This window comes from Colias eurytheme, chromosome 19, assembly GCF_061535395.1.
Source record: "Colias eurytheme isolate Ceu_HAF_F1 chromosome 19, ilColEury1 Martin Lab GWU primary, whole genome shotgun sequence".
Classification (NCBI taxonomy): Eukaryota; Metazoa; Arthropoda; class Insecta; order Lepidoptera; family Pieridae; genus Colias; species Colias eurytheme.
In genome coordinates, this window is record NC_142998.1 from 4524993 (window position 1) to 4551084 (window position 26092).

General features: G+C 36.2%; 1 protein-coding gene across 1 annotated transcript; it reads right to left on the reverse strand.

Annotated features, from left to right (window-relative positions):
* On the reverse strand, window positions 1-25118 carry para (sodium voltage-gated channel paralytic). The gene is made up of 35 exons (XM_090113000.1): window positions 25012-25118; window positions 24492-24598; window positions 23320-23423; window positions 22570-22749; window positions 20653-20808; window positions 20275-20480; window positions 19405-19533; window positions 19003-19094; window positions 18563-18775; window positions 18423-18480; window positions 18120-18264; window positions 17682-17846; window positions 16839-17144; window positions 13226-13469; window positions 12784-12989; window positions 12465-12573; window positions 11938-12003; window positions 10333-10586; window positions 10089-10262; window positions 8805-8967; window positions 7401-7588; window positions 6933-7137; window positions 5882-6004; window positions 5694-5809; window positions 5479-5620; window positions 5101-5369; window positions 4844-5017; window positions 3584-3706; window positions 2667-2789; window positions 2264-2458; window positions 1935-2180; window positions 1512-1782; window positions 1135-1439; window positions 848-1051; window positions 1-728 (listed from the first exon to the last, which is right to left on the reverse strand). The coding sequence occupies exons 4-35, from the start codon at window positions 22714-22716 to the stop codon at window positions 141-143; spliced, it is 6105 nt and encodes a 2034-aa protein (XP_089969126.1). The 5' UTR covers window positions 22717-22749; window positions 23320-23423; window positions 24492-24598; window positions 25012-25118; the 3' UTR covers window positions 1-140.
* Between the last annotated feature and the right edge of the window lie 974 nt (window positions 25119-26092).

Genomic DNA, 26092 nt, shown 5'->3' on the forward strand with positions numbered 1-26092 from the left:
CCCGCCGACACTACGTAAACATCTAGCGTAAAAAATAATTAAGTGCGCTTGGGTGGGCTCAAGAGCTCGGGCAGCGGTGCGGGCAGCGGCAGCGGCTCGTCGTCGATGAGCGCGGGCAGCAGCGCGAGCGCGAGCGCGGGTCAGACGGGCGCGGGCGGCGGCGCGGGGTCGGGCGGCCGCGGCGCCGCGCCCGCCGCCTGCAGCACCACGCGGTGCGCGCCCGCGCCGCCGCCCGCGTCCAGCAGCACGGCCGTGGGCGCGCCCGCGACGCCGTCCGCGCCCTCCCCGCCCTCCCCCTCCCCCTCGCCGCCCGGCGACTGCGCGCGCCGGTGCCGCCGCCACGCGTGCTGGATGAGCCGCGCGCAGTACTCCTCGCGCTGGCGCCACAGCGTGGACGACACGGGCTCGTAGCCCACCTCGCCGGGCCGCCCGACGATGTCGCCGGGCTCCTCGATCGGGTTGCCCTTCCGGGCGAAGAAGTCCTTCGTGAGCGCGTCGAGGATGTCCACGCAGAACATCATGTCGCCGCGACAGATCGGTATGTCCATGGAGATGATCTTGTATTTGTTCGGTTTGTGAATCTGCAGCGGCGGCTCGAGCACGTCGAGGAAGTCGGACAGTTGATCGTAGCGAATGTACTGGGTACCCTCGGGATCGAAGTTCTGCCAGATTTCATAGTACATGTCGTAATCGTCGTCGGTCAAACCTTCTTGGACGTCTTCCGTCGCCTGTAATGAACGAAATGAATATTAATAAACATTTCTATGAAGTTATGAGAAAACTTTCTGTATCGTGATAACTTTACGTGAAAATATTTGCAATACATATTCATAATTCTGAAACTTACCTGTGAGTAATTTTCGAGAATGACAGCAATGTACATGTTGATAACGATCAAGAAAGAGATGACCAAGTAGGACAACAAGTACGTAATGCCGATAGTAGCGGAACCGCAGTTACCGGGCGAACCCCGTTCATTGTCTGGCAAATCACATTCCTCTTCATTAATTATACCATCTAAGACACCGTCCCATCCCGCTGACGTTGACATCTAAAATAGAAATATTCCATAATTATCTCATGGTCCGTTTTATAACCAGTGAATAATAATTAGGAAGGAAGATAGATATTTACCTGGAAGAGCAGAATCATACTCTGCACGAATGTCTTGAAGTTGTACACGTCATCCAATCCACCCTTATTCTTTACGTGCATAAAGAATGACATTCCAAAAATAGCAAAAATGAACATAACCAAGAATAATAACAAACAAATATTGAACAGAGCTGGCAGTGACATAGCCAAGGCGAATAGTAATGTTCGGATGCCTTTCGCGCCTTTTACCAATCGTAGAACTCTGCCCACTTTTGCTACTCTTACCACCCTCAAAAGAGTAGGTGATACGAAATATTTCTCTATAATATCACTCAGCACCAAACCTGAAAAGTTTATGTTTTATATAGAACATTCATTCGAAAAGCGAAGCTAGCCAAACAAAACAAATTACTTACTGAGAATTGAGAACATTACTACAACGAAATCGAAGAGATTCCACGGTTCTACAAAATAATGGTAGCGTAAAGCAAATATTTTCAATAGGCACTCCGAGCTAAATATCACAATAAATATCATATTCAGATAGTCGAGGACCGAGCTGAACGTCTCCGACTGCTGATAATGATCCAACGTCATGGTCAACATGTTCAAGCCAATAAACAACATAATGATCATATCAAACTTTTTGTCTGTTACAATTTCGAATACTATCGCTTGCGGTCGCCACTGAAAATGAATACAAAAAATCGTTAACAAGAATTAAAGTAAGCATTACAAATTACTGTTTAAAGTTAAGTGCGCTTGGGTGGGCTCAAGAGCTCGATCATTAATTATACAGATTTTATATTTAACAAGTTGCATTGCAAAAAAAAATTTACCCTTGGTCTAGGGATGGCTTTTAAGGGTTTCTTGGAACCCATCTTTTTCATGGCGTTATAATACTTTTTCTGATCCTCAGTCATGAACATTTCCAGACTGCCACCTGCTTTCTTCTTTTGTTCGTTAAAGTTGTCGATGATCACACCAATGAATAGGTTAAGAGTGAAGAATGAGCCAAAGATGATGAAGAAAACAAAATATAAATACATATAAATGTTTGTTTCTCGAATAGGTTGTCGACCAACCTGAAAAAGTAGAGTCATTATGAATACGCAGTCATAACAAAGAGCATTGAATAAATCTTACTAAACTTTCATAGAAAACATACTTCTCTTGAATCAATGGCATCGTTCATAATCTGAATCCATCCTTTAAATGTGGCTACTTGAAATAAGCAAAGATATGCTTTGCCGACGTGATCGAAGTTCATAGGTGAATTTTCCCAAGTGTAGTTTTCCAATATGCACGCATTTCGATCCGGAATTATTTCATGGCTTAAAGTTGTATGATTCATGTCAACGCACTGTAAAAAAAAATGAAGTTAAACCATCTATGTGATATTTATTGCTTGATTTTTCAAACTTAAATTGCTCTTGATTAAGTTTCCCAACTTATAATTAGTAATTATTCAAGTCACGAATCTTACGACCTTGTGAACGATGTACAAGACTAAAGTTTAAAATTTCACTAAGCAGCTCATTAAATAAAGCAAATACTTAAAGATGAGTCACCTTGAAGTATTTTCCAGCGAACAGCTGCACTCCCATTATAGCAAAAATGAGCCAAAATATGAGACACACCAGTAGCACGTTGAAGATGGATGGGATAGCTTGCACCAACGCGTTCACAACAACCTGTGACATCGACACTTTGTAAAACATCATGTTGAATAAATGCACTGTATTAACTCCAACATATTAGACAAGTGTTAACTTGATTGGTTTTATCTTTTAAATTGAACTAAATGTTATGATGTATACTTAACGGTTGAATGCTTGAATTTGACGAACCGATCACAATCAATTGAACTATAAACATAATGTAAAACGTAAATTATAAGATTTATATCTATCATCATGGCATATATTTTTTAGTTTGTGGTGGGTTCAGAATATCATGTTTATAATATATTTACGATACATGTACAAGCATGCGAATAATAAAAGCGAAGAACAACTCATGCATACAACTTACCCCCCTCGTTGTCCTAATTATGCAGCTAGTGAAGGAGCTAATTACATGCGGCTCCGCGATAGATCTTACCATGAAGATGTGAGAAGATATTTCTTAGTGCACAATCTAATAACATTCCGAGACTAAAATACTAAACTAGCATAAAATGATAGATCAAAGACAAACTAAGAGACCGAAACATGATAATGCATACTTTTGGTATAATGACCCCGACGGACAGGATGACGAATCATGATCTTACAAGCCATACAGGGGTGCCACCGAAAATTTCAAATATGATTCTCTAATTAAACCAATGGACTACAGTCAATGAAGTTGAAAGAAAGTAAAATCGAACAGAGCTCAACTTGAACACGAGAAAATGAATTTAGGAGTATTTAAGTGTTTTGTGATGTGAGTGTTGCATTTAAAGTGTAGGTGGAGCAGTATGGGAGCTCGGTCGGTAGCTACGTACCCTCATGCCCTGCATGCGGCTCATGGCTCTGAGCGGGCGCAGGGCACGCAGCGTTCGCATCGTTTTGAATGCTTGGATGCCACCAGCGCCACAAAGCGCCGCAACGAAGTTTATAAGCGACACCTGATGAAATTAATAATTGTATTTGATAATGTACAGAGGGATTAGCGGACATTACAATGGGTAAACGCCTTCTCGATACTACATCTTAAACAGCACCTTCAAAAAGTATTATAAAGTACCATCTTTAGGTTGAAGACTTACAATCCGCTACAGAATCGCAGGAAAAGGATTTAATAATCCAGAAGAAACTAGAAGAAAGCTATCGGAAGAAAGAAAATTTGAAAGATATATAAACTATACATTTTAAACCATTTAATAATAGAAAATTAATAAACGTGTTTATGTAACATCAATAGCGTTTAAGGAGATAGTGTGCCATTTTCGTTTGTCTGACTTAATTTTACCGTTTAATATGTAACGAACTAAATTTTAGTACATATTAATTATTATAAGAAATAAAATATGTTATGGAAAACAGCACAACAATATTAGCACTAAGGTAAATATTGTCACACCATGCACGTTAATATATTCAAATAAGTTTCAGGGGTTCATTAATCTTATGACAGAGAAGTTGCAAGAATAGTCATAATACGGGAAACATGAAGCAAATTCACAAACATCGAACAGACGACATCGAGAGCTTTCCACAGCGAGACGGTAGCGTCTCGTCTGCGACGAACACCGAACAATCAAAGCTGTCGCTCGTCGCGTTGCCCATCGTACGTTGAAATGTACACTCTAGAGCATAGTGTGCAAATGACTTCAAAATGAACAGTTGAATGCAAACATGATAGGCATCGCGACAGAACCATACGCAGTCCAAGAGGCGCGTACTCACGCGCATGCCCTCCCATCTGGAGACCGCGCGGAGCGGGCGCAGCGCGCGCAAAGTGCGCATTGAGCGGAAAGCTGGGATGTCGTCCGCGCCCGCCATCACCGCGCCGTGGTTTATGAGCGATAACTAACGACACCACTCGTCATTATCAATTCAATTTACAAACTCTACTAGACCTGCTTTGCTATTAAAGTTAATTAATTTGCGCCTCGACTCAATATTGATAACTCTCGGTCAAAATTATATTTGACATACAACACTATGAAAACATTAATTTGAAATGTTTTATTCAAACTGTAAGTCATAATTTTAATTCAAAAAACTTCTTTGTTTATACTAAATGTAAGGAATATGTTTACCATGACAATGATAAAGTCGAGCCAACACCACGCGTTCGTGAAGTACTTCTGAAATCCGAGGGCGAGCCATTTGATTAACATCTCGATAAAGAATATTACTGTGAATATACGATCCATGTAATACAATATATCTTGGAGGATCGGTCGATGTGGCAGATGAACGTCTTCTAAAGCCTGAAAGAAATATTTATATTTAAAAAAAGGGGAATACACTAGAAGTATAACAATGTAAAATAATAATTAGTTAAAGATTTTACCAAAGCCAAACTACTGAGTAAAATCATTGTTATCACAGCCGTTTCGAAGTATGTGTTTTCTATTAATCGGAATGTTTTGAGTCTGAGTGTTGCCCAGCCTTGCCAGAAAGGAGACTCGTCGTCTCCCGCCAGGAAGGGGAAGCGCTGGTAGCAAGGCTCGGGGCAACAGTCAGCTGGCGTCAGATCGACTACGTCTTCATCTGCTGCTACTTTTATATCTATTTTTGCTAAACCATCCAATTTTCCATCCTCTTCTTCTTCGATCATTTCTAAACACACAAATTTATAATAAGAACAAACAGAATTTCAACTGTAGTTATAAATTGGAATACAATTGCTAAACAGACAAAAAATTAATTATTTTAACTTTTTAATTACCTTCTTCCAGTCCCAACTCTTCTTTACTAGCGTCTTTCTTTTCTTCGCCATCTATAGTATCTGCTGATCCTTTGTGGCTTTCGTCTTTAAAAGATCTTATTTTATGGCTACCATAAGATTTTTGGCTAATTGTATCATCGTCCTTCAAAAAATAATCAAATATTAGTTGTAAGCTAAATCACTAATGAATATATTAAGAGCGTCATAAAACTTACCTGTATTGGATAACCGTGATGATTTATTTCACAATTAATTCGATTATCGGTATGGTTGTCTGTAATAGCGTTGATGTTATTCATTAATATTTTTCCTTTTTTGTATTTATTGTCACCTAGAGAACAAATTGCGTGATTAAATGGTTCTTCCAGTTTTGGGGTACGATTATTATTTACATTATCATTACCTGGGATGGTGAACTCCATACCGTCTCCGATGGCCACTTCTACTTGATCTTTTAGTTTTTTATCTTTGTAAAGAACTCCATCATCTAAATCAGCGCCCAGTTCAAGTTCGTTGTCGACGCGTTCTGAAGAAACACAGCGGCCACATAGAGCCGCTTTTAAGCCTACATCCCGTGCATCGATGTGCCCAACGCGCCGCAGCCAAGCATAGAAATGAGATCAGGACCAAATTTATTTTTTGTGTCTGTTTGCCAAATTGATACAACTCCTGCTTTTGTCGCGTTCTTGCGAATGTGTTACATAACTTTATTTATAAATTATATATGAATAAACATACATTAACAAATAAACAGAGCATTTGATAAAATAAACTTGAGCATATAAATTATAATTAATATACGTAGATACTAAATATTCGTTAACTATTCTGGTTTATTATTAATTTACAATAATGATTTATTTTAAACCATAATTTATCATATCTTATTTTACGTGAATTAAAATTAATACAATAATTTGATATATTCTAAAGGGAAGATTGAAATATAGAACACATGTAGCCAATACAATATTAATGTTTGATTTAATACAAATAATACAACGGTCAATCGGAAACACTGACATGCAATTACACACAAAGCTGTCGATATTATTGCTAATACATTTATCAAGCGAACTAAAAAAATACAAAAATAAATAAAAAATAAGAACATAAATAAATACCACAGGAAGAAGAGTGTATCGGGGGGTATACTGATACAGGTCAAATCTACACTTGACTGCTAGGGCACAAGCAATGCACAGTGGTTACATTTACATTTAAATCATGCTCATTTATCTTAAAGTTCATAGTATTTAATTTACACTGAAAATTTAAATGACTCATGAACACAAACCACACATCGAATAAACATTTATTTTTACAATTAGATTTTAAAATATTATTATGTACTAAATAATTTACATGATTTTTTCTTTATTAAATTGAATATAAGGATCACACAGAAACACACAGAGCATGCCACACCGATCTGGCTATGACACACGTCTTACCTGGAGCATGTATCGCTATCTGATTGGTCAGTTTATTTTTCACCAGTTTTAATATATCGGCGACATTCTTTTTTACCCAATCAATGAATCTTGATATTCTGTTGAACGCTTCAGCGATTTTATTAGTATCCTGATCGGCAGTTGGTGTGGATAAACTTGATGATCCGAAATTTGACAGTAACAGGGCCAAGAAGAGGTTAAGTACCTGAAATGAATAGAGTTTATTAGTCATTATGTTCATATTGTCATTTGTCACTTGGATAAGGACTGAAGGTTGATATTATAGCTACAGATAAGATCGCTACGAATGCTCATTTTATTTTAAATATACAAATGGGTCCTGGTGACTCGTACTACATGTTCTACCGAACTCATTTCGGGCACCAGCTCTCATAAAGTCACCTAATATATATTCGTAAACATTCTATGTAATTTTTGTGAGAGAGATAAATAAATACAAGTACTAACCACAAGATTGCCAATGACGACGGTTGCTAAGAAAAAGGGTATACATGACACGTCTCCCACAAGCATGCAGTCCCACATGCTCTCTATCCATTCTCCACATAGCACACGGAATACAATCATGAAGCTGTGCATGAAATCCGTAAAGTTCCATCTCGGTAGTTCACCCCCGGGGAAACGTTCAACGTAATCTGCATACATAATATTGATTATTGTAATATTTATAGTCATCATAGTCTATCTTATTAGAAAAAATTTTAAGCATGTTCGGAAGCTGTTTCTTTACATTTAATATTTTTATAGAAAGTTAATCAATATAAAGAATTCGGAAAATAGGTTTAAATAAGGTCGTGCATCTTTAATAAAAGTTTAGGAAAATTATATAGAATATTATCAAAAATTTTATACAATAAAAGCTCATTTCATTTTTTGTATTTCAATATTATGTCAAGTATCTTAAATGTATAAAGCAAATTATCTAATTAATTACAAGATAACAAGCATCTATGGCACAATTCCAGCTTTGATATAAGTATTTCAAGCCACCAAAAATAGCTACCTACATTTACGTCATGCACCTAACATATTTAGTATAGACTTTTTTTATAAAAATAGGTCTCGATTGTTTCAAAAAGAGTCATATTATAGTTAATGTAAACGTATTTTTTACATTTAATTTGAAACCCGAAAAGAAAAGATACAAAAATAATTCCTTTTAATTTAATCATTTACCGTAATGTATAAACTGATTTAAAATGACAATTTAAACCAGTTTTATAATATGCATTTTTCCATCAGGCTGAACATGCATACTACCTTAAACAGTACAAACCTCTGTCTAACAGTATAGATGATATTATCAGTCTAGAAGATAAAAGCGCTAAAATACGACAAAATGAAATATTATTAGGAAAGGAATTAGGAAGCTAGCATAAACGTTTCACAAGTGAGGCGCCTTCGCTAAGGGACTGCAATATACATAGATAGACATACACTATAGATTAAGGTCTAGCTCACTTGGGGTCACATCGATGTTTGCCAATTAACAACATGAGCATAACAGTGTGACGCACATCAACACAATGATCTCTAGACAAACTTGACGGCGATCCTCCGTAAAGTGTGGAGTTTTATTAAATTTGGAAAATTAAATTTACATTATCCACACTTTAGTTTCCAGTGAATATATTTCGAATACCTATCTTTTAAACGGCCTCTATAACGTTAAATTTTGACAATATTCGATACTGAAAGTTTTCGCTTTTATGTTGCATGTGCTCGTAGTGAATTTGCCGGATATTTTGGAATTTTGTGGATGAAATAAATTCACTGAGAGCGAATCGCCGCATCAACAACGTCCAATCAAACACCAACGAACATGCAACAGTCCCACCAATTTCCACTTACCCACATAATTTTTCCCGAATAGTTGCATACCCATCACGGCAAATATGAAAATAATGATGCACAATACGAAGGTCAGGTTGCCCAAGGCACCCATCGTCCTACCCATTATAGAGATGAGTAAATTAAGAGTCGGCCATGACTTTGCCAATTTGAATACTCGAAGCTGCAATTATAAATTGTGAAACAAGGCGTCACACAAGCTCGCTTGCCGGCGCTTCACCTATGCTACTGCGGCTTCTCTCCAAAGACCCATAATCACTCGACGTACCAAGTCCTTCGCGGTTCGGTGTCAGATAATGATTATAGGTCCTTATCTCTGACTAAAGTTAGCGGGATGTGTGCTTCAGTATCCTTTCAAAACATGTGCATTTATTTTGATTTATGAGTGGGATATATGTTAACTATCGTTGCATTTACTACGCTGAGGGAGAGCATTTTGATTGATATTATTGGTTCAGTTTATATTTCGGTAAGATAAGTACTGTTTTCTGGTCGTTATACTGAAATAAATTGACATAGATCCCATCAGTCGACGACCTGATGCATTACCCTTCGTAAGCGAAGCTGCATGTCAATTTCTATAGTACTCGATGCAAAGCTTAAGTTATGATCGTAAGCTGCGTGATAGCCTTATAACATATTTCGTCCAGGCCCATTCTCGTGAGCCACATTCCGTGTTATAAAGCCACAGCGGGTACTGAATGGTTAGACCGTAAAATAATATTCAATCAAAGCCCTGTGTTAGTATTCGGTAGTGTAAAGCTGAATAGGAATTAATAATGAAGCCTTAGTATTGTTTAGAGATGCGTAATTGGTTTTCAGTTAGAACCTGTATAGTTTTTCCCAAACAACTGCATCCCCATCACAGCAAATATGAATATAATGATGCAAAGTACAAAGGTCAAGTTCCCTAAAGCTCCCACCGTCCTACCCATTATGGATATAATTAGGTTTAGCGCCGGCCAAGACTTGGCCAGTTTAAATACACGTAGCTGAAAATATTATATTAAACATAAATACATAAATGTTATACATGTATAAGTGTCACTGTAAACGGCTCTCCAGTATTGAAATATTGCTTTGATACAAATATTCAAATAATATTAATCTATACCTCTGAACTCTATATCTGTAAAAGTACATCTGTTAACATAAAAGTAAAAATATTAATATTATAAAGAGTGTTCATTAATTGTCACGTGTGTTAATTTTACGGTGTAAACTGTATAGTATAAATGTAAGGACTTATACTAAAGTGTTAAATGATAATAAGTCGATACTCACCAATCTGAATGAACGTAAAACTGACAAACCCTGAACACCTTCAAGTCCTAATTCCAGTAATGATAAGGCCACGATTATAAAGTCAAATATGTTCCAACCCTCTTGGAAGTAAAATTTTGGACTCATTGCTATTAATTTAAACATCGCTTCGATACCGAATGTAGCAGTGAAGAACTGAAAAATAAAATTTAATATTTCATCAATTCTTCTTCGCCAATTATTTTTTTTCTGGTACGTTACTTACGTAATTGCCACTTTTCAACGCTCTTTCCATATCTTTATCCATGTCGTGATGATCCAAAGCCATAAACAGCGTATTGACAACGATACATAGCGTGATAAACAGTTCGACGAAGGGATCGAACACGAGGAGGGCGACGTACTTCTGAAACTCGAGCCACAGCCAGCAGCAGTCCCACACACAGAAGAAGTCGATTCCCTTCATGAGCCATTCGAGAAGCCTCTCCTTGACCGTGGGCCCTTCATCGTCATCTTCGGCTGTTGAGAAGTAGTATACTGACACTGTTGTGTCCCGTTTACCGAAGTGTGTGTGTGGTGAGGAGAGAGACAAAAATAAATTTTGTTAGTATTCGCTCATTATTTTGCCTTATTTTATTTATATTAACCAAATGTCAATTTTACAACTATTTCGTCGAATACGGAGCCAATTTTAACTACATAGCAGCAATATTCATATTTTTTGAATTTTGTTGGCTGTCATTTATCTTTTACGTCACGCACGTGGAAATAAAAAACGTCGAGTTACAAAAGTTCAAGGGTAATATTATAATGTCAACGCCTGAACTCTACGTGCGAGGTACTGTGCTCTCTTTAATACACTCAAGGTATAGTTACATAGTTACGTTGTTATAGCATATCTTAATTGCAGCGAAGCTTTTGTCTACATATTACTACTTGAACTGCAATGATGTTAATAATGTCTCATTATTCAATTTAAGCTTCTTTGTCAAAAAATATGAATATCGTGATAAAATTTCTACTTGATGGATAAAAGCAAATCAGTAAGACCAATTTGTTCACGATACTGTTATTTACAAATTAATAAAGTTATCATTTTGATTGTAACATATATTTTGATGTATTTTTCTATTTCTATCAGTGTCGGTCGCATGCAAGGAAATAAATTTTTTCATGCATTCGATATGTTATAAATAGTCTAACAACGAATCAGAAAGAAGAAGTAGAAATAAAAATGAAAAGCAAAATATAATTGAACTTTCTGGAAGTTCTATCTACTGTTTTATAAAGGTGCGTAATAAATAAAAGCATAGTATTATCTGTGTAGTTATTGGATAGGACAGTGATAGGTGCGTATATTGCGCTTGATAATTAAATATAAATGACACCCAATAATATGTATAAGTATCTTTGCCAATTATGCAATTTTCGCATAATGAGCAAATACCGGAAATGTGTGCTTTGTTGTTGTCGTGTATTGTGTTGTTATTATTATATATTCATATTCGTTTTATTAGGCAAATATATGTGTTATTTAAGCGTATAATTTGTTGAGAGATAACAAGATATAAGTAAATAAATAAAGTAAACATATAGCTAGAGACAAGATTATGTTTAAATGTAGAGTTAGACTAAACATAGACAGGACATACAATGATCTACGAATTAGCCAATAATACTAAGGCTGGGAATACTTGTGTATTTGTGACATTATTTCTTTTTACAATTACCTTCTAAAGCCATGTATTCATCAAGGGATAATTACTCAGACATTTCATTATGTTTACAATGTCTAAATTCGATGAGTACACCGCTTTATTAGAATTTAATTTGCTAATGTATCGTATTCCCAGTCTCAGTGAATACGTACCATTTTGTTCGCTCGCTCGGCTTTGTCTTCCAGCTTGTTCGATTATTTCATTCAGTACCATTACGTCTGAAAATATTTAAATATTGATTAGTATTAAATTATACATCTAAAGTAATCTTTTGCCTATTATTTAAAATCAAACTTTCTATTGTGATTTTAAATGATTGATTAAAAAGGTTGGTTCTGGATAATATTACAGATTCGAATTTCCCTTTAACTATTTTGCTGATTAATAAAATTATGAAAGTGAATGACTCTTGATCTACTTTCAGATCACTAATAGTCAAAACGATTCGCTTCTCGACTATAAAATGAAATTCACAAATACTATAAAAAGAAATTTTAGTTAGTGGCGCTTTTTTCCGTTCATTTAAATAATTTTTATGTAAAAATTTTTTGTAAACGCTTATTCAGAAGACAGACTTGACAACATTGAAAGGTGAAAATTGTTCCTTCATAATATAGTTATTTACGTTCTTAATATGTACGTATAATAAAACTTTATATGTACAAGATTTTCTGCATACCTCGCATATCCACAACATTTGGCTGCTGCGAAGATTCTATGAACGGGTTATCATTCGACTGTTTCAACACTTTGCCAGCTTCGTCCGTGCACTCGGTCGTACTAACCTCCTAAAACACAACAAGAAACAATTAACCCACCGAATAAATCATATTGACCAATGAACCATTCGCTAAAAACAATGACAGTGCCTCCAGTAGCCAAACTTCATAATGACAGTGTACGATTATGAGTAACAAAACTAGTGGTTCATGTAAGTGTCAAATCACGCTTGCAAATAATTAGTCGACGCTTATAACAAAAGAATGATAAGCTCATACATATTCTCTTAATGGTCGAGATACCAGCGACGAGTCTTGTCTGGGCAGAGGGTAGGCGTGCGGTTGGGAGGTAACGCTATGGTTCCTGGACGCCGATCGGCCTCGCAGCCGGGCCTCCTTCGTCTGGGCTTTCCCTCCGAGGAGGTCCCCGTGCGACGTGTACGATAACCGCGACTGGTGGGACGTGTACGATGAATGTCTTGACCCTTGAATTTAGATGACGCAGAATAAGTAGGTACTAAACGCTGTTAAACTTCTAAGTAAGAAATCTACCTTAGGACCATATTTTCAATATTTAATTTGAAATACAAGAACACCTGTTAAGAGATTCACATGAAATATATATTTATATTATTTTTAACCATTAGAGGATATTCATGTTTCCGATGCAAAACGTCATATTTTAATATTTAGGTACACGAATCCTATAGTAAGTACATACCTAAATTCGCATAGTAAACCGGTATGATGATAGCGCCGTTCTCTTCTGACATTGGTGTTACTGCGTTTGAATCATCAGCGTATGGAAGATGTTCCTGTGCGTCCAAATATGTCGATAAAACGAGCGGTTTCCTATCAGCTCCTGGTGGATAGCGATTCCTTCCATTTGGTCGTAAAGCCATTTGATGAGAACCTCGTGAACCTCGCCGTAAATTGAATGGAGATCCAGGCAGCGACAAAGAAGCCTGAAGCATTTCTAAATCTTAGTTTAAGCTAACTAAAAGATCACTGTTATCTTTTCTCACTCTGCTGCAAAACATTAATTTTAATTCATTGAAATCAATTAAGTCACACATTATTACGGGCATGTCAATTCATTTGGATTCGAGTTATACTAATTGTTGATCATTCGCTTAATATCATGTTCCTCAATTCAGATCGAGTAGTGAAATATGGTTAACTGAAGGATTTTTTCTGGAGGCTTTGGCATGTTGCTGTTATCAGTACCTACTGAGGATGACATCAGGAGCAATGTAATACCTAAACTATTATTTTACTTTCATGTGCCAATAAACAAGTGACAAGTTGATAGCAGAAATTCATGAGACCATGAACAAAATAATAACAAAAACCCAAAAAAAAAAAAACTAAATAAGAAGAATTCTTAATGTCCTATTGCATCAACACATGGTGAACACAAAAATTATGAAGAAGTGAATGTATTTACAATCGATTTTCATGAATTGCTGCAATTTGACACGTGAACACTAAAATTTCTAAGGAGGATTCAAAGAAACACGGGAAGAAAGGCATAAAAGTTAAATTATGACTACTTATACCAAAATAGGAAAGGAAGAGGGAACACAAACATCAATGAGGATAAGAGGACAAACCTGAGAGCCCTCCCGCAGTGGCCCATACGACAACTGTCCGTATTTATTTATTCGTTCAGGATGGGGAACCTTTAATGCACAGAAAAAGATATTTTTAAATCATATCCAATTTTAAAGCTACTAATTTATAATAAATAGACATAGAATCGCTAAGGATAGAGGACAGATAATAACAAACAAATATTTGGAATAAAGGAATCAAAGTTGCAGCCTTCAAGCAATAACGAAGTGAACAATATAGGAAACAAATTATTGGTAAGAACTACATTTATGGCTAGATGATAAAGATAAATAAGAGGATTAACTAAAGAAGGAACGATAAACATTAAACAACGGATGCACAGTACAATAATCTTATGATATGTGACATAATAATTAGAACATGAAACAGAAAAGCTTTGGCAGTGATATTAAGCAACAGTTAGTCAGGTAACTTTGTTTATAAACACATGAAGTATCATAGGGTTATACTACATGCAATTTTGCATACTTCTATCCTATCGTAGCTATGATTGTCGTTTTGATATCGCTACATCTATGGTCATGAGGACTGTTCTTTGTTTCTATGAAAATGCCTCCACCTGTTACTCATCGAAATTGAGGAATTAATGAATACTCGAATACTTTGAGTGTATGAGAAATTAATTATGTTGACCGAACCTACCTCTCCATCGACGATACGTTCAGTCTCAGCTCGGCTGCTTCGATTTGCTCACAAAATGAAAGAAACAATCTAACATGACAATAGATATTTTTCTCCAATAGTATTTATGGGTACGCATAAAATGTTATATCAGAACCGCTTCAAAATTCCGCATCAAAAAGATTGTACGAAACAACTTGTTTTTTATAATTCAGAGATAAAAATAGTATTGGAGATGTATAAAATAAACTAGCTTATGAAAACTAATGAATTGAATAACAATTTGTTTCACAATCATGCCTTTAATGGAGATGATTCCTAATGATTCTACGAAATTACTAGCAGCTGATATTGAGGGTGAAAATTAAGTATTCATTTTTATCTTTGATAATTTTTTTAAAATAACTGGTAATAAAACGAAATGTAACGAATACGGATAGAATAATGTGGTGAAGGAGATGAGTAAAAACTAAAAATCATAAAAATGATCTGTTTGAGGAAATAGGAACATTTATACGGCAGCTGCAGGCAAAGTGATTGCAGATAAAAATAAATTTAAACAAAATGATAAGACCATCTAATAGCATGCCTCGAAACCAAGTTTCAAATAAACGGACGTGTTCAAAGGTTTTAAATTAACAGTGTAATAATCATAATAGCACAAATTAAATTTTCATTCATTACTGATATCCAGATATGAATAAATACAGTAGTATCGTAAAGAAGTTCGTCTAAATGATATTGAAACAATAGAATGTAGAATAATTTGGAAAATCCAAAAGTGCACGCCTCATAATTTTTTTTTAATAAATATTTATTAATTATTATTTTTGTTTATTTAATAACAATTAAACCACATCGAATCAGACCCTGAAAAATGAAAGGGTTCTATTCCTGAGCATACTCAAGCGTAAGAGAAAAAAAAGACTCGATTAGTAAAGTATTTCGGTCGCTATCGTGTTAACAAGAAAAAGGATCCGCACATACAGACACACGGACGTCCAAGACAGAACTTTTTTAAACTGTTTTTTAACTAGTTTAAATAACAAAAATGACATCAAAAATATCATGAACGTTAAAAATAGTGTTTTTTCTTAATATGTGTGTGTATGTATTATCGTACAAGTGCAATGTATGATACATAAAGACATTTTAAGTTTGAAAAATCAGATGTTTTGCGCGAAGTGACAGTAGTACCCACCTCAACGCTTCGCTTATGAGGCGTGCAAAATATTATTTTGTCGTGTTTTGTATACATTTGCCTTTTGGCAGATATTCTCATTAATAAGTCAAATAATAAGTTAAATTAATAAGTTAAATCATATCTGAATACTAGTAGAAAGTATTAACATCAAAGAGGACAGACACATAAAAATTAAAGCTTTGAGCAGTTAACACATTTTTTGTAAATCTTTTCAACTTGAATATTTAAACAGGAATTTTAATAACGAAATTGATGTATCAATATTGCTTTAATCTACTTAGGATAATGATGTGGTTTTATTCGGATAAATTTTATTTGCTTTTGCTTTCTTATAACGCTAAGTGCAATCAAGCGGCGTGTCTTTTTGTGAACATCAAGTTGAAAAGAAATTCCTCAACTGACAATGATATAATTAACATTAACTATTGTTCATTGTTCATTCAACTGTAATAAAATATTACTGTTTAATATAATAACATGAAACAATTGTGAATTATGTAAAAAAAACTCTTTATTTTATTTTTCAAACAAATATATTATTACGTGTTGAAGACTTGGGGCATTATTATTAAAAAATATGACACCGAAGCCGAATGCAATTCTTTGTATAATTATTTTATAACAGTCAAAACTACGCTAATGTTTTCGTAACTTTACTGTTTTATATATTGCAAAATAGTCAACTGTTTTTAATGCCAATAAAAACTCCTAAAAATTCAAAATTTTGTATTTTAATATAAAATAACGTTTTCGTCCAAATAATCTCTCTAGCACATTCTAGTTCAAGTATATTAAAATATAAATAAAGATGTTACATATTTCGTACATATGATCATTGTCAGCGGAGCGCAAGTGTGGTTAGTCGGGTACTCACCATGCTGACCTTCCTCTGCCGGCGTGCGGCGTCGTGCGTGTCGCTGGGCTTGTGCGTGGGCTGGGTGCTCACCGAGTCCTGGAAGGGGTCGCTGCGGAGGGACATGCGCTCGCGCGTGTTGTCGTCCTGGTTGCCGCGCTCCTGGTTCACGAACAGCTCGTAGCTCTGGCACGAGAAGTCGCTGGGCGACTTGGCGGGGTGCGCCTCGGCGTACGCGGCGGCCTCGGCCGCGGCCGCCGCCGAGCGCGCGTGCGCCTCGCGCGCTTCCTGCTTGTCCGCGCGCGCCGCCGCTTTCTGCTCCGCTTCCTATCGTACAGTTACAAATATGTTTGGAATAACACAAGCAAAAGCTTAGTATGGAATCAGATCGTCAAGATTGTCCTGAAATATTTATTTATGTTGTTAAGTCTCTTTTAGCTGAAATTACGTCGTGATTAGATCTATTTGGAACGGAACACGTGTCAGTAGTGAAACTTCTTTAGCAAGATTCAAAAATACCAAAATCGTCGTCTTACTCCATGATGTGACGGTATTGCCATGACGCGACCTTATAATCTTACTCTCACCGCTCCTACAGAAGTTTCGCTTCAAAATCTATTTGGTATCTCGTGTAAAAAGTTCAAAACGGATCACGCCTTTATATTACATATTTTATTTTTATACGAAAAAAGTATGGCTAAGTTTAACTGTAAAACACATTTAATAAAAATCAATACTTCATCTTTAATTTCTCGATTACAATATCATCGAATAAGCTATTCATGGGTATTCACTGGACACTAGATATTCAAATTAATAAATTTAACATTACCACCCTTCTTTAAATACAAAGTATAGCCTTACCCTAAGAGCTTCTTCTTCCGCTTGTTCTTCCTCTTCGGCTTTCTTCTGCAACTCGTCGTACGACATGGCGACGATGGCCAAGATCAAGTTCACGAGATAGAACGAGCCCAAGAAGATGATCACCACGAAGAACAACACGTGCCATGAACCAGCCGATCGAAGTACCTTGGAAATTATTTATAATATTAGTGATAAGTTATTTGCAATTTGTTTCATAAATTTATACACAAATGCAATAGGAAGATCACTAATTATAAACATTGAAACATTTATTGGATAGTTTATTATACTGACGTCAATCAATATATGTCTAATTATTTTTAGCAAAATAAAGAAAATCAAATAATTCGTCAATAGGTAAGGTTTTTCTACAATTTCGCCCAATGGTAAGATGGTGCTTATAAGGTGTCTGCTCGCTTGAAAATATTGAATATTTACCAGTTGATATAAATTTTCCCAGTAGTCCTGTGTCATGAGTCGAAAAGCGGAAAGAAATGCCCAGCCAAAGGTGTCAAAACTCGTGTAACCATAGTTCGGATTTGGTCCATAGCCTTGAAGACATATATAGCCTGGTTCGCATTGCCTATAAAAAGATAAAATAATGTTACATACTGACTCAGCTGTGATCATTCAAGTTTTACATAATATGTTCTCTCTTCTTGTTAAGCCATTTGTCACTTAATATTCGAATTCATTTATTGAGAAAAAATGTTTTTTTTTTTTAATGTTTTGACAACATACCCTGCTCCTGATGAGTTGCCACACAATGGATAGTCTCCGTCTTCGCTGTACCAGTTCGCTGAAATTTGTACATACTTGTTAGTAGAAACCAATCTTTTCAATTTTCAAAGTAAACGTTTTGATATTCAAATAATATTTACTTTCGTTTTGACAAAATCGCTCCCAGTTTTCATCAGTCAAATTGCCCCAACTACCATCCTCCGGGAAGACCTTTATACATTTCTGCGTTAACACTCCCATGTAGATTTGAAGGCCCATTAACGCAAAAACCGATAGAGAAAACATTGTCAATATTATCACATCGCGCAGATTTTTCACCGATTCTATGACAGCACCGACAATAGTCTTCAATCCTGGGAAGTGATCAAAATCGTTATATCTACGCTTATCTTAAGAGCAGCACACGTTCAAACCTCTATCAAAGATGTATACTCACTTATCCCATTCAATACATAGATTTCAACACACACAAACCATCTACCGTGTTCAAATTACTACGTTAAGCTCGTGACTCTATGCGAGTATAATCTAATATTACAAATAATATTTGCTAGTGAAATAATAGCACAAATAGAATTACCCGGTACGATGGCCACAGTCTTCAACGCTCGGAGAACTCTGAACGTTCTGAGAGCGGCCAAGTTGCCGAGATCTATGCCCATCGTCACATAACTGCAAACACACCCACAACCACCACGTCTAGATTAATATATCTAACTACAGAGAACTAAACAATTACTAATTTTATATTATTACAGCCTTCACTACTATCTGCGACTCGAACTGTCGCATTTCGCGTTTCGTATCAGTCCTTGAGCTTATATTCGATATCCTGTAGTAAAATAGAGATCTCTAATTTTAATAAAAAATCTTCTATTATAAACTCTATATAAAGACATTTAGGTAAACAATAACCAAAATCTACTGTTTAATAGTCGTTACTTTATGCTACATTATTGTATTAAAATTGTCTACTACTCACGCTAAAGCTATAACTACGAAGTCAAGCCAATTCCATGCATCTCTAAGGTATGTGAATGGCTGTAGTATGAAACCCCTGGCCATTACTTTCACCGCCGATTCAAACGTGTAGATTCCCGTAAAGATAACTCTGCAAAAATTCACCTCCATTGTGGAACGCCGCTCGCAAAAATACATAAATATTCTCATAGTTAAGTTAATCTATGATTTCAAAAAGACAAGAAAAATCTAATCAGTATTTATGTGGACTTTTAAGTAAATATTATTATCTATTATAAGGTAATAATTGTCTACAAACACCTAGGTCTAAATGAATAGTAAACCAGTACATACCGATGTATTTACAAGTGTAACACGCCTGATATGATAAAGTCGAAAGGTAGAAAAATGTTCTCTAGATAAAAACACGTCAGTTTAATTGCATTCAGTTAATTTTGTGCTACTGTTCAAACGTATGAAATCACAGATGCATTATTTTTGGGTACAATTGAACTTAAATCGTGAAAAACAATTTGTTATGAGCATGTCAAGGAAAACATTGATTTTTTATTGTCTAGGGCAATGCAAAAGTTATTTGAGAGGAAAGTGAACGTGTAGTTAAATGTATTGCAGTTAGAAAACCCAATGGAGTGTGATATTGCTGTGATAAAACAGTGTTTTGCCATGGTTACTTAATAATAAATCAATTTATACGCGAAAAATCTATTGACATAAAGTTTACTTCTGTATGTCTAAATATTATTATTCAAATAATTACGTATTACTAAACTGAAACTAATAATTTTGAATCTATCGTGCATACTACTATATGATTAGATGGTATAGTTGTATTTAATAATATAGTAATATAAATAAAACAAAAGGTACTCACTCAGTACTTTCGACAGTCGGTGTGGTAGGCATTATCATTAGTATGCAATTGACAAGGATCGTAGTAATGATGAACAGAGAGAACAAAGGATGTACTAATATGTATATAGCGACTCTCCTTATCGGGTTAAACGGATCCAACATCCATAATGCGTCTGTTGCCGAAAATCTGAAGATATCTTTACCCTTGCTTATGACTACGAAAGTCTGGAACGAAACAAATTTCCGATTATATATCTATCTTGTTACTTCGTTATATGAATAACTTGAGCTTACTATAAATCGATATTTATTATCCCTAATTACAGTCAGGAGGAAAAATAACGTCATTAAAAACTACTTCTGCGTAGCCTAATTGCGAGCTTATGTAAAAACTTACGGTTTGGTTGTGATAAAAAGGATCGATGTCTTCGAGAGGCGTGGAGGCAAGCTCCAGTGGGAAGGAGCCCTGCATCCGCACGGGCAGCGGCAGGCCCTGCTCCAGGGTCGCGTCCGGCTGGGGACCTTCGTCTTCGTCCTCGTCATCGTAACGCACCTACATCATCCCACACATTTCAACTTTACTGCACACTCCGGCGCCATGGCGTCATCACGTAAGCAAGCTATTTACTATTTGCAATGGATGTAATTCCATTACTATAAATGTATCAAGTGCAGATTATCACCGCCCATGCATATGATCACGCTCTTCGTACGATCGAAGGTGGCCGGACGTTCCCTTTGTGACGGACCGATTCGCAACGAATCGTACGATCGATGCAATTTTAAATCGAAGAAACCTTGTACAATAACTACAGAAGGCGTTCTGTAACAATACTGTTGTGGTTTAAGAATGCTATTCTCAGATCTTAAGAGAATATCACTGTTACAGCAACGAGTATTATTACGATTGTTGAGCATGTTTTGTGAGCGCATTGGAAGCTGTTTTTATTATGGTGCTGCCTTCTGTGTGTTCATGATGTGTTTTCTGCCAAACTAGAAGCATATTGCAAAACGTTCCCCGCTATTGTGTTACCGTTCCGAGGAATTAGTATGAAAATTTACTTAACGAGATCGAGAGTCTGTCTTAAAAGTAATTTGAAAGGCATATAAATGTAAAACCTAGATTTAAATAATCTATCACAATGTAATATCGATGCAAATTGAGAAAATTATTTTGTTAGTATGCGAATACATTTAAGGAAAACGCCACAAGTATTGCGGATTTTTATAATCTGTGATAAGTATTCTAAAATTTTACACATATTGATATTACAATTCAGGTGGCATAATACAAATAAAATATCGGAAGGCTTCAAAATAGGGGGTCGTCGGTTAAGTTGCACTAACTAGCCAGGTGATGTCACCATGCTAGACCTAAATGACCGCAGCCAATGAAGTGGCAAACATGAGCCAATTGTGTGCAATGCATGAAAAGGGTGAATGTTATGTGCTAGTGTTATTTTCTGCTTGGGTACACTGTACATTTTAATTAAACAAAGTGCAATGTTATCAACCCTATTTTTCAAATTAGAATATGGTTAGGCTTTTTTTGTTCAGAACTAATCATCCTATTTTTGTTAGGTAAGGTTCGCTACGGGCTTGACTATCTCTTCTAATTTTGGATTATTTCAGGTTTACGACGGTTCTAAGGTATTTTCGGTTGTGGCATCAATATATCTGTTTTGTCTGACTTCCATTATTTAGGTATCGAGTATGTCGATGTCATTAGTTGCAAATAATATGAAAAGCTTTGTTTCTTGAACTACAAAGGTTAGCTGTCACGGCGACCTTGCCGTCTAGAGTGACAGCTAAACTTGATAAGTCTTTTAACAGATACGATTTTGCCGACAAAGCGATGTGTTCGTAAAATGCTTTATAATGCGATCAATATGCGTAAATTAGAATGCAATGCAAGTTATCGCGGTTTGACAACAGTCACACCAATGATAGGGGAGCCAGATGGCAGTACAATGGAATTTCGAGAAGCGATAACTTGCTAAATAGTATTCCGCTAAAAACGAGCCGTAAAAAGGTAAAAGGGGCAAGCAAGCAATCTTACTTCTTTTTTCTTTTTCGTCCGCCCCAAATCGGTCTGGAATAGTTTAAAAATTATCCGTCAGACGTGATTATTGTACATGCTCCTTCAAATATATCCTTCTGAGTGTGCTTGGTATATTGAATGTAGGTACCTAAATTTTGTCATTTATATAATGTTTACAGTAATCACCTACAGTTAGTAAAATATAATGTTTGTATGTTAGCACTAGACATGTGAGCACACTCATAGCTGGCAAGGAGTAGGAGTGGGTGTTACCTCGCCCTCAGCGCGTTTTTTCTCAAGTTCTTTTTGTTTGGCATGCTCCTCAGCTATGCGGGCTTCGATAGCGGCCAGTGACTCTCGTGTGAAAGGTCGGAACAAACTTTGTTCTTCCTCGCTGATCGAGTCCAAGTCTTCGGACATTGTCTATCGAACTCCCACTGAGTGAACTGCCTACTGGAAATATAAAACAATGTTTAATATCTAATGTAATATTGACCCATCCATGTCCGAATAAAAGGTTTGGGTAGGAGTAAACACTGCTTCATACCATTTAACTGAGCAAAATACCAACACTACATAAACATTGTAATTTCGAAACAGAAATAAATCAACTACAAGTGTTTCCCATCTTGAGTCTGTTTTGAATTCTGAGTCAACGTACAGTGAACTGCGAAATTTAATAAGGATTTCCTAATTTAATTATTTCCATTCCAAAGTCTCATGTCTGTCAGTATCATATAACATGTGATCGTCGTATATCCTATAAAGTGATATAAACACATGTGTATCCACTTCATATATTTAAACGTACATACTAAATGAAATACCTATAATTACGTTTGAATTACGTACTATAAACCTTTAGTAGCTAAAAAAAGATCTTCAAGTTAACAATTACCGCATATCGCAAACGTTCATTCATTTATGTAACAAGGCGCTATAATAATAGATATATTTACAGCATACTATGCTGTGACTACTTCTATGCTTTACACTTGTTAATTAGATAATGCGTATAATCACCTGCTAACAGTGAATGGGCGGGTGTGTGTGGTGGGGGAAGCGCGCGCGGCGGCACTCCCTGCGCCCGCGATCTTCCGCCAACCACCTACGGGCGGGTCGCCCTTCTGAACCGAACAATTTCATGTTTAGCTATGATATTTGCTACGCGTCTATGACGAATAATGAGAATAAGTCATGAGCTGGATTGTATAGCTTGAGGTACTAAATTATCCATAAGTAAAGTAACAACAATTTCGCTATAGAAAATTGAATGATTTTTATAAACAAATGGATTAGATATGGATTTGACATCGCAACCAAATCTATAGTTAAAATCACGTCATTAACGCAACGTGGGAATACAGAAAGAGACAATAACAAGCCACTTATTTATTGTACTAACTTTGACAATTAGACGCTCGTTTCGTACATTATACATCTCTGTTCTAACCACACCATTATTCAGAGCAATTTTCATCAATTTACCTAATTTCTGGAACTCGGTCCTTTGATAATAATATACAATAACATTTTCCTTATAATCCTAGCCAAGCCAAAATATATTAATTCTGTATGATTACGTACACGTGTATTTAACTTTGACTGGATATTGAACTTTCCAACTTTCCACAATTATTCTCTACATAGAAATATTTTTATATTTTTAGTAGAGAAGTCAGTCGGAAAATTAGTATTTTACAAAAAACATTGTATTTACAACAAAGACTATATTTATTTTTGGTCAAAATTAGGTTTTGATACCTTTGTAATTTGTATATAACCCTCAGAGGTTACTTACTCATGCGTAATAAATTAATTAATTGTATTACTAACGCTTATAACTGTTGGCTTGATATGTGTTGATGGACGGACTATGTTATTGTATGTTTGAAGTTCTGAGAGAGGTCGATACGGGTATTATTAATATTTAATGAACGTAAAGCCCATACTAAACATGACAAGAGGTACCTACATTTATAGAACACCCACATTGTTTTGTTTAAGTACTATGTGAGAGAAGCCTTTGTTTTAGTTACAAATACAAGTTTGGGCGGCTACGGAGGAATTTGCATGTACCTACTACCGTAGATAACTAAATAGTTGCTACGATACTACGCAGAAAACCTGTGATAGGGATCATAAGATTCGTATTTCCGTACAAAACTAACTTATTCTAATAAATTGGGACAAACCTGTCGTCCACGAGAGCAGTGTGGTCGCGGCTGCTAGAGAGATGAAAGTTACCACGTATTCGCTGATAGGGACAGCCAGCAAAGGAGCGAGATTTTTCATGTCCGACCTACAAAAAATATTAATTTAGTAAAACCGTTTGAGACATTATAAACAGCTGTTTTTATTTTATATTTAAAAATCCTAATAAAATCTAAATGAATAAGGGTTCTGATCAATACCAAGATTCTCTATTGATTTAAATTATTTTAAATTCATATGAATTTGACTTTTTTCACTCTTCTCTCTACTATAATCCAATTGGAGTGCCACATCTGCGATATTACCGCTTCTGCTGTGACACACGTACAGATCGATGCTAACTTAATGGCGGTTCGGAAGTTAGGTGCAGGTGCGAGTGCGGGTGCGCACAGGTCCCCTAACGTCCCGTTAATACCTAAAATTGTTTTCTGCGCATCGGATCGTACGATGTTCCGAGCCGCCATTAAGTTTGAATCGTATATAGCATTGCGAAAGTCTCACCGTATAATAATCCAATGTTGGTGTGGTTCAGAGGGCGCGCCGGTTGGTGGCCGCGTCGCGTGCAAGCGCGCGCTCCTGTCTGCTGCGTCGCGCGTGCCACATCTGCGATATTACCGCTTCTGCTGTAACAAAAGAGTACATATGGTTAGGGAGCCAGGTGCAAATTTGGTTCATTATTTCCTCTCAAGAGATAATTCGTCAGACGCATGAGAGTATAGTATTATAAAGCCTCGTGAACGTCAGCTGGCGCTCGGTTGGGGGGGTGAGCGGTTGTAGCCTCCCACGCACATAGGAAAAAAAATACATTCATTCATTCATTTCCTCTCAGCTAAAAATTTGTCAAATTGTAGCTAACCCAATATCTCAACGAAAAAAAATAGTCAGCTGGTTACAACATGGTGTATTATACGTCAGCTGGTGTCTCGAACATGAAAGTTAAATTTAAAGAAAAATTTATTTTCCGTTATTTCCTCTCAAACAAAAATTTACCTGATGATAGCTTATATGTAACTGTGGATAAATATATATGTCAGCTGGCTGTATCTTGGTGGAAAAACCGTCAGCTGATACGGGAGGCTACAACCGCTCTTCCCCCCAACCGAGCTCCAGCTGACGTTCACGAGGCTTCATAATACTATACTTTGATGCATTTTACTAATTACCGCTTGAGAGGAACTTGGTCATAAAATCTGCTGCTGGCTCCCGGACCAATATTTTCAAATAGACAGCTTATCATATTTTAATGATGATAATAAAATAAGTGTATTTTGTTTTGGTTGGGTTTTCCTTTTAAGTTACTTTATTACTCTGTACTTTTGAAGATTATAAAGTGATATTTAGGTACTTATTTACTAACACAGTCGCAAACTTACACACATTTACCACTCACACATAATAGGTGAAATAAATAAACTGCTAATAACTTAAACTTAATGCACCTAGTTAGTTTCCTTTTCACGGATTGTTCTACGTGTTATAAGAAAATCATTGTTTGTCGGTGAATAATAAATAAACTTTTGTTTCGCCAGGGACGTCTATACTCTATAGGTACTATTATAAGGAGTACAAAAAGCATTTAAGA

What these genes read in the sequence shown, in the direction of transcription:
- para (XM_090113000.1), bottom strand. Translation starts at nt 22,716, where the DNA reads ATGTCCGAAGACTTGGACTCGATCAGCGAGGAAGAACAAAGTTTGTTC. An exon ending in GATAGCGATACATGCTCCAG is followed by an intron (nt 6,005 to 6,932) that starts GTAAGACGTGTG and finishes GTGTTTCTTCAG; the next exon opens with AACGCGTCGACAACGAACTT. An exon ending in ATCACGGTTATCCAATACAG is followed by an intron (nt 5,621 to 5,693) that starts GTAAGTTTTATG and finishes TATTTTTTGAAG; the next exon opens with GACGATGATACAATTAGCCA.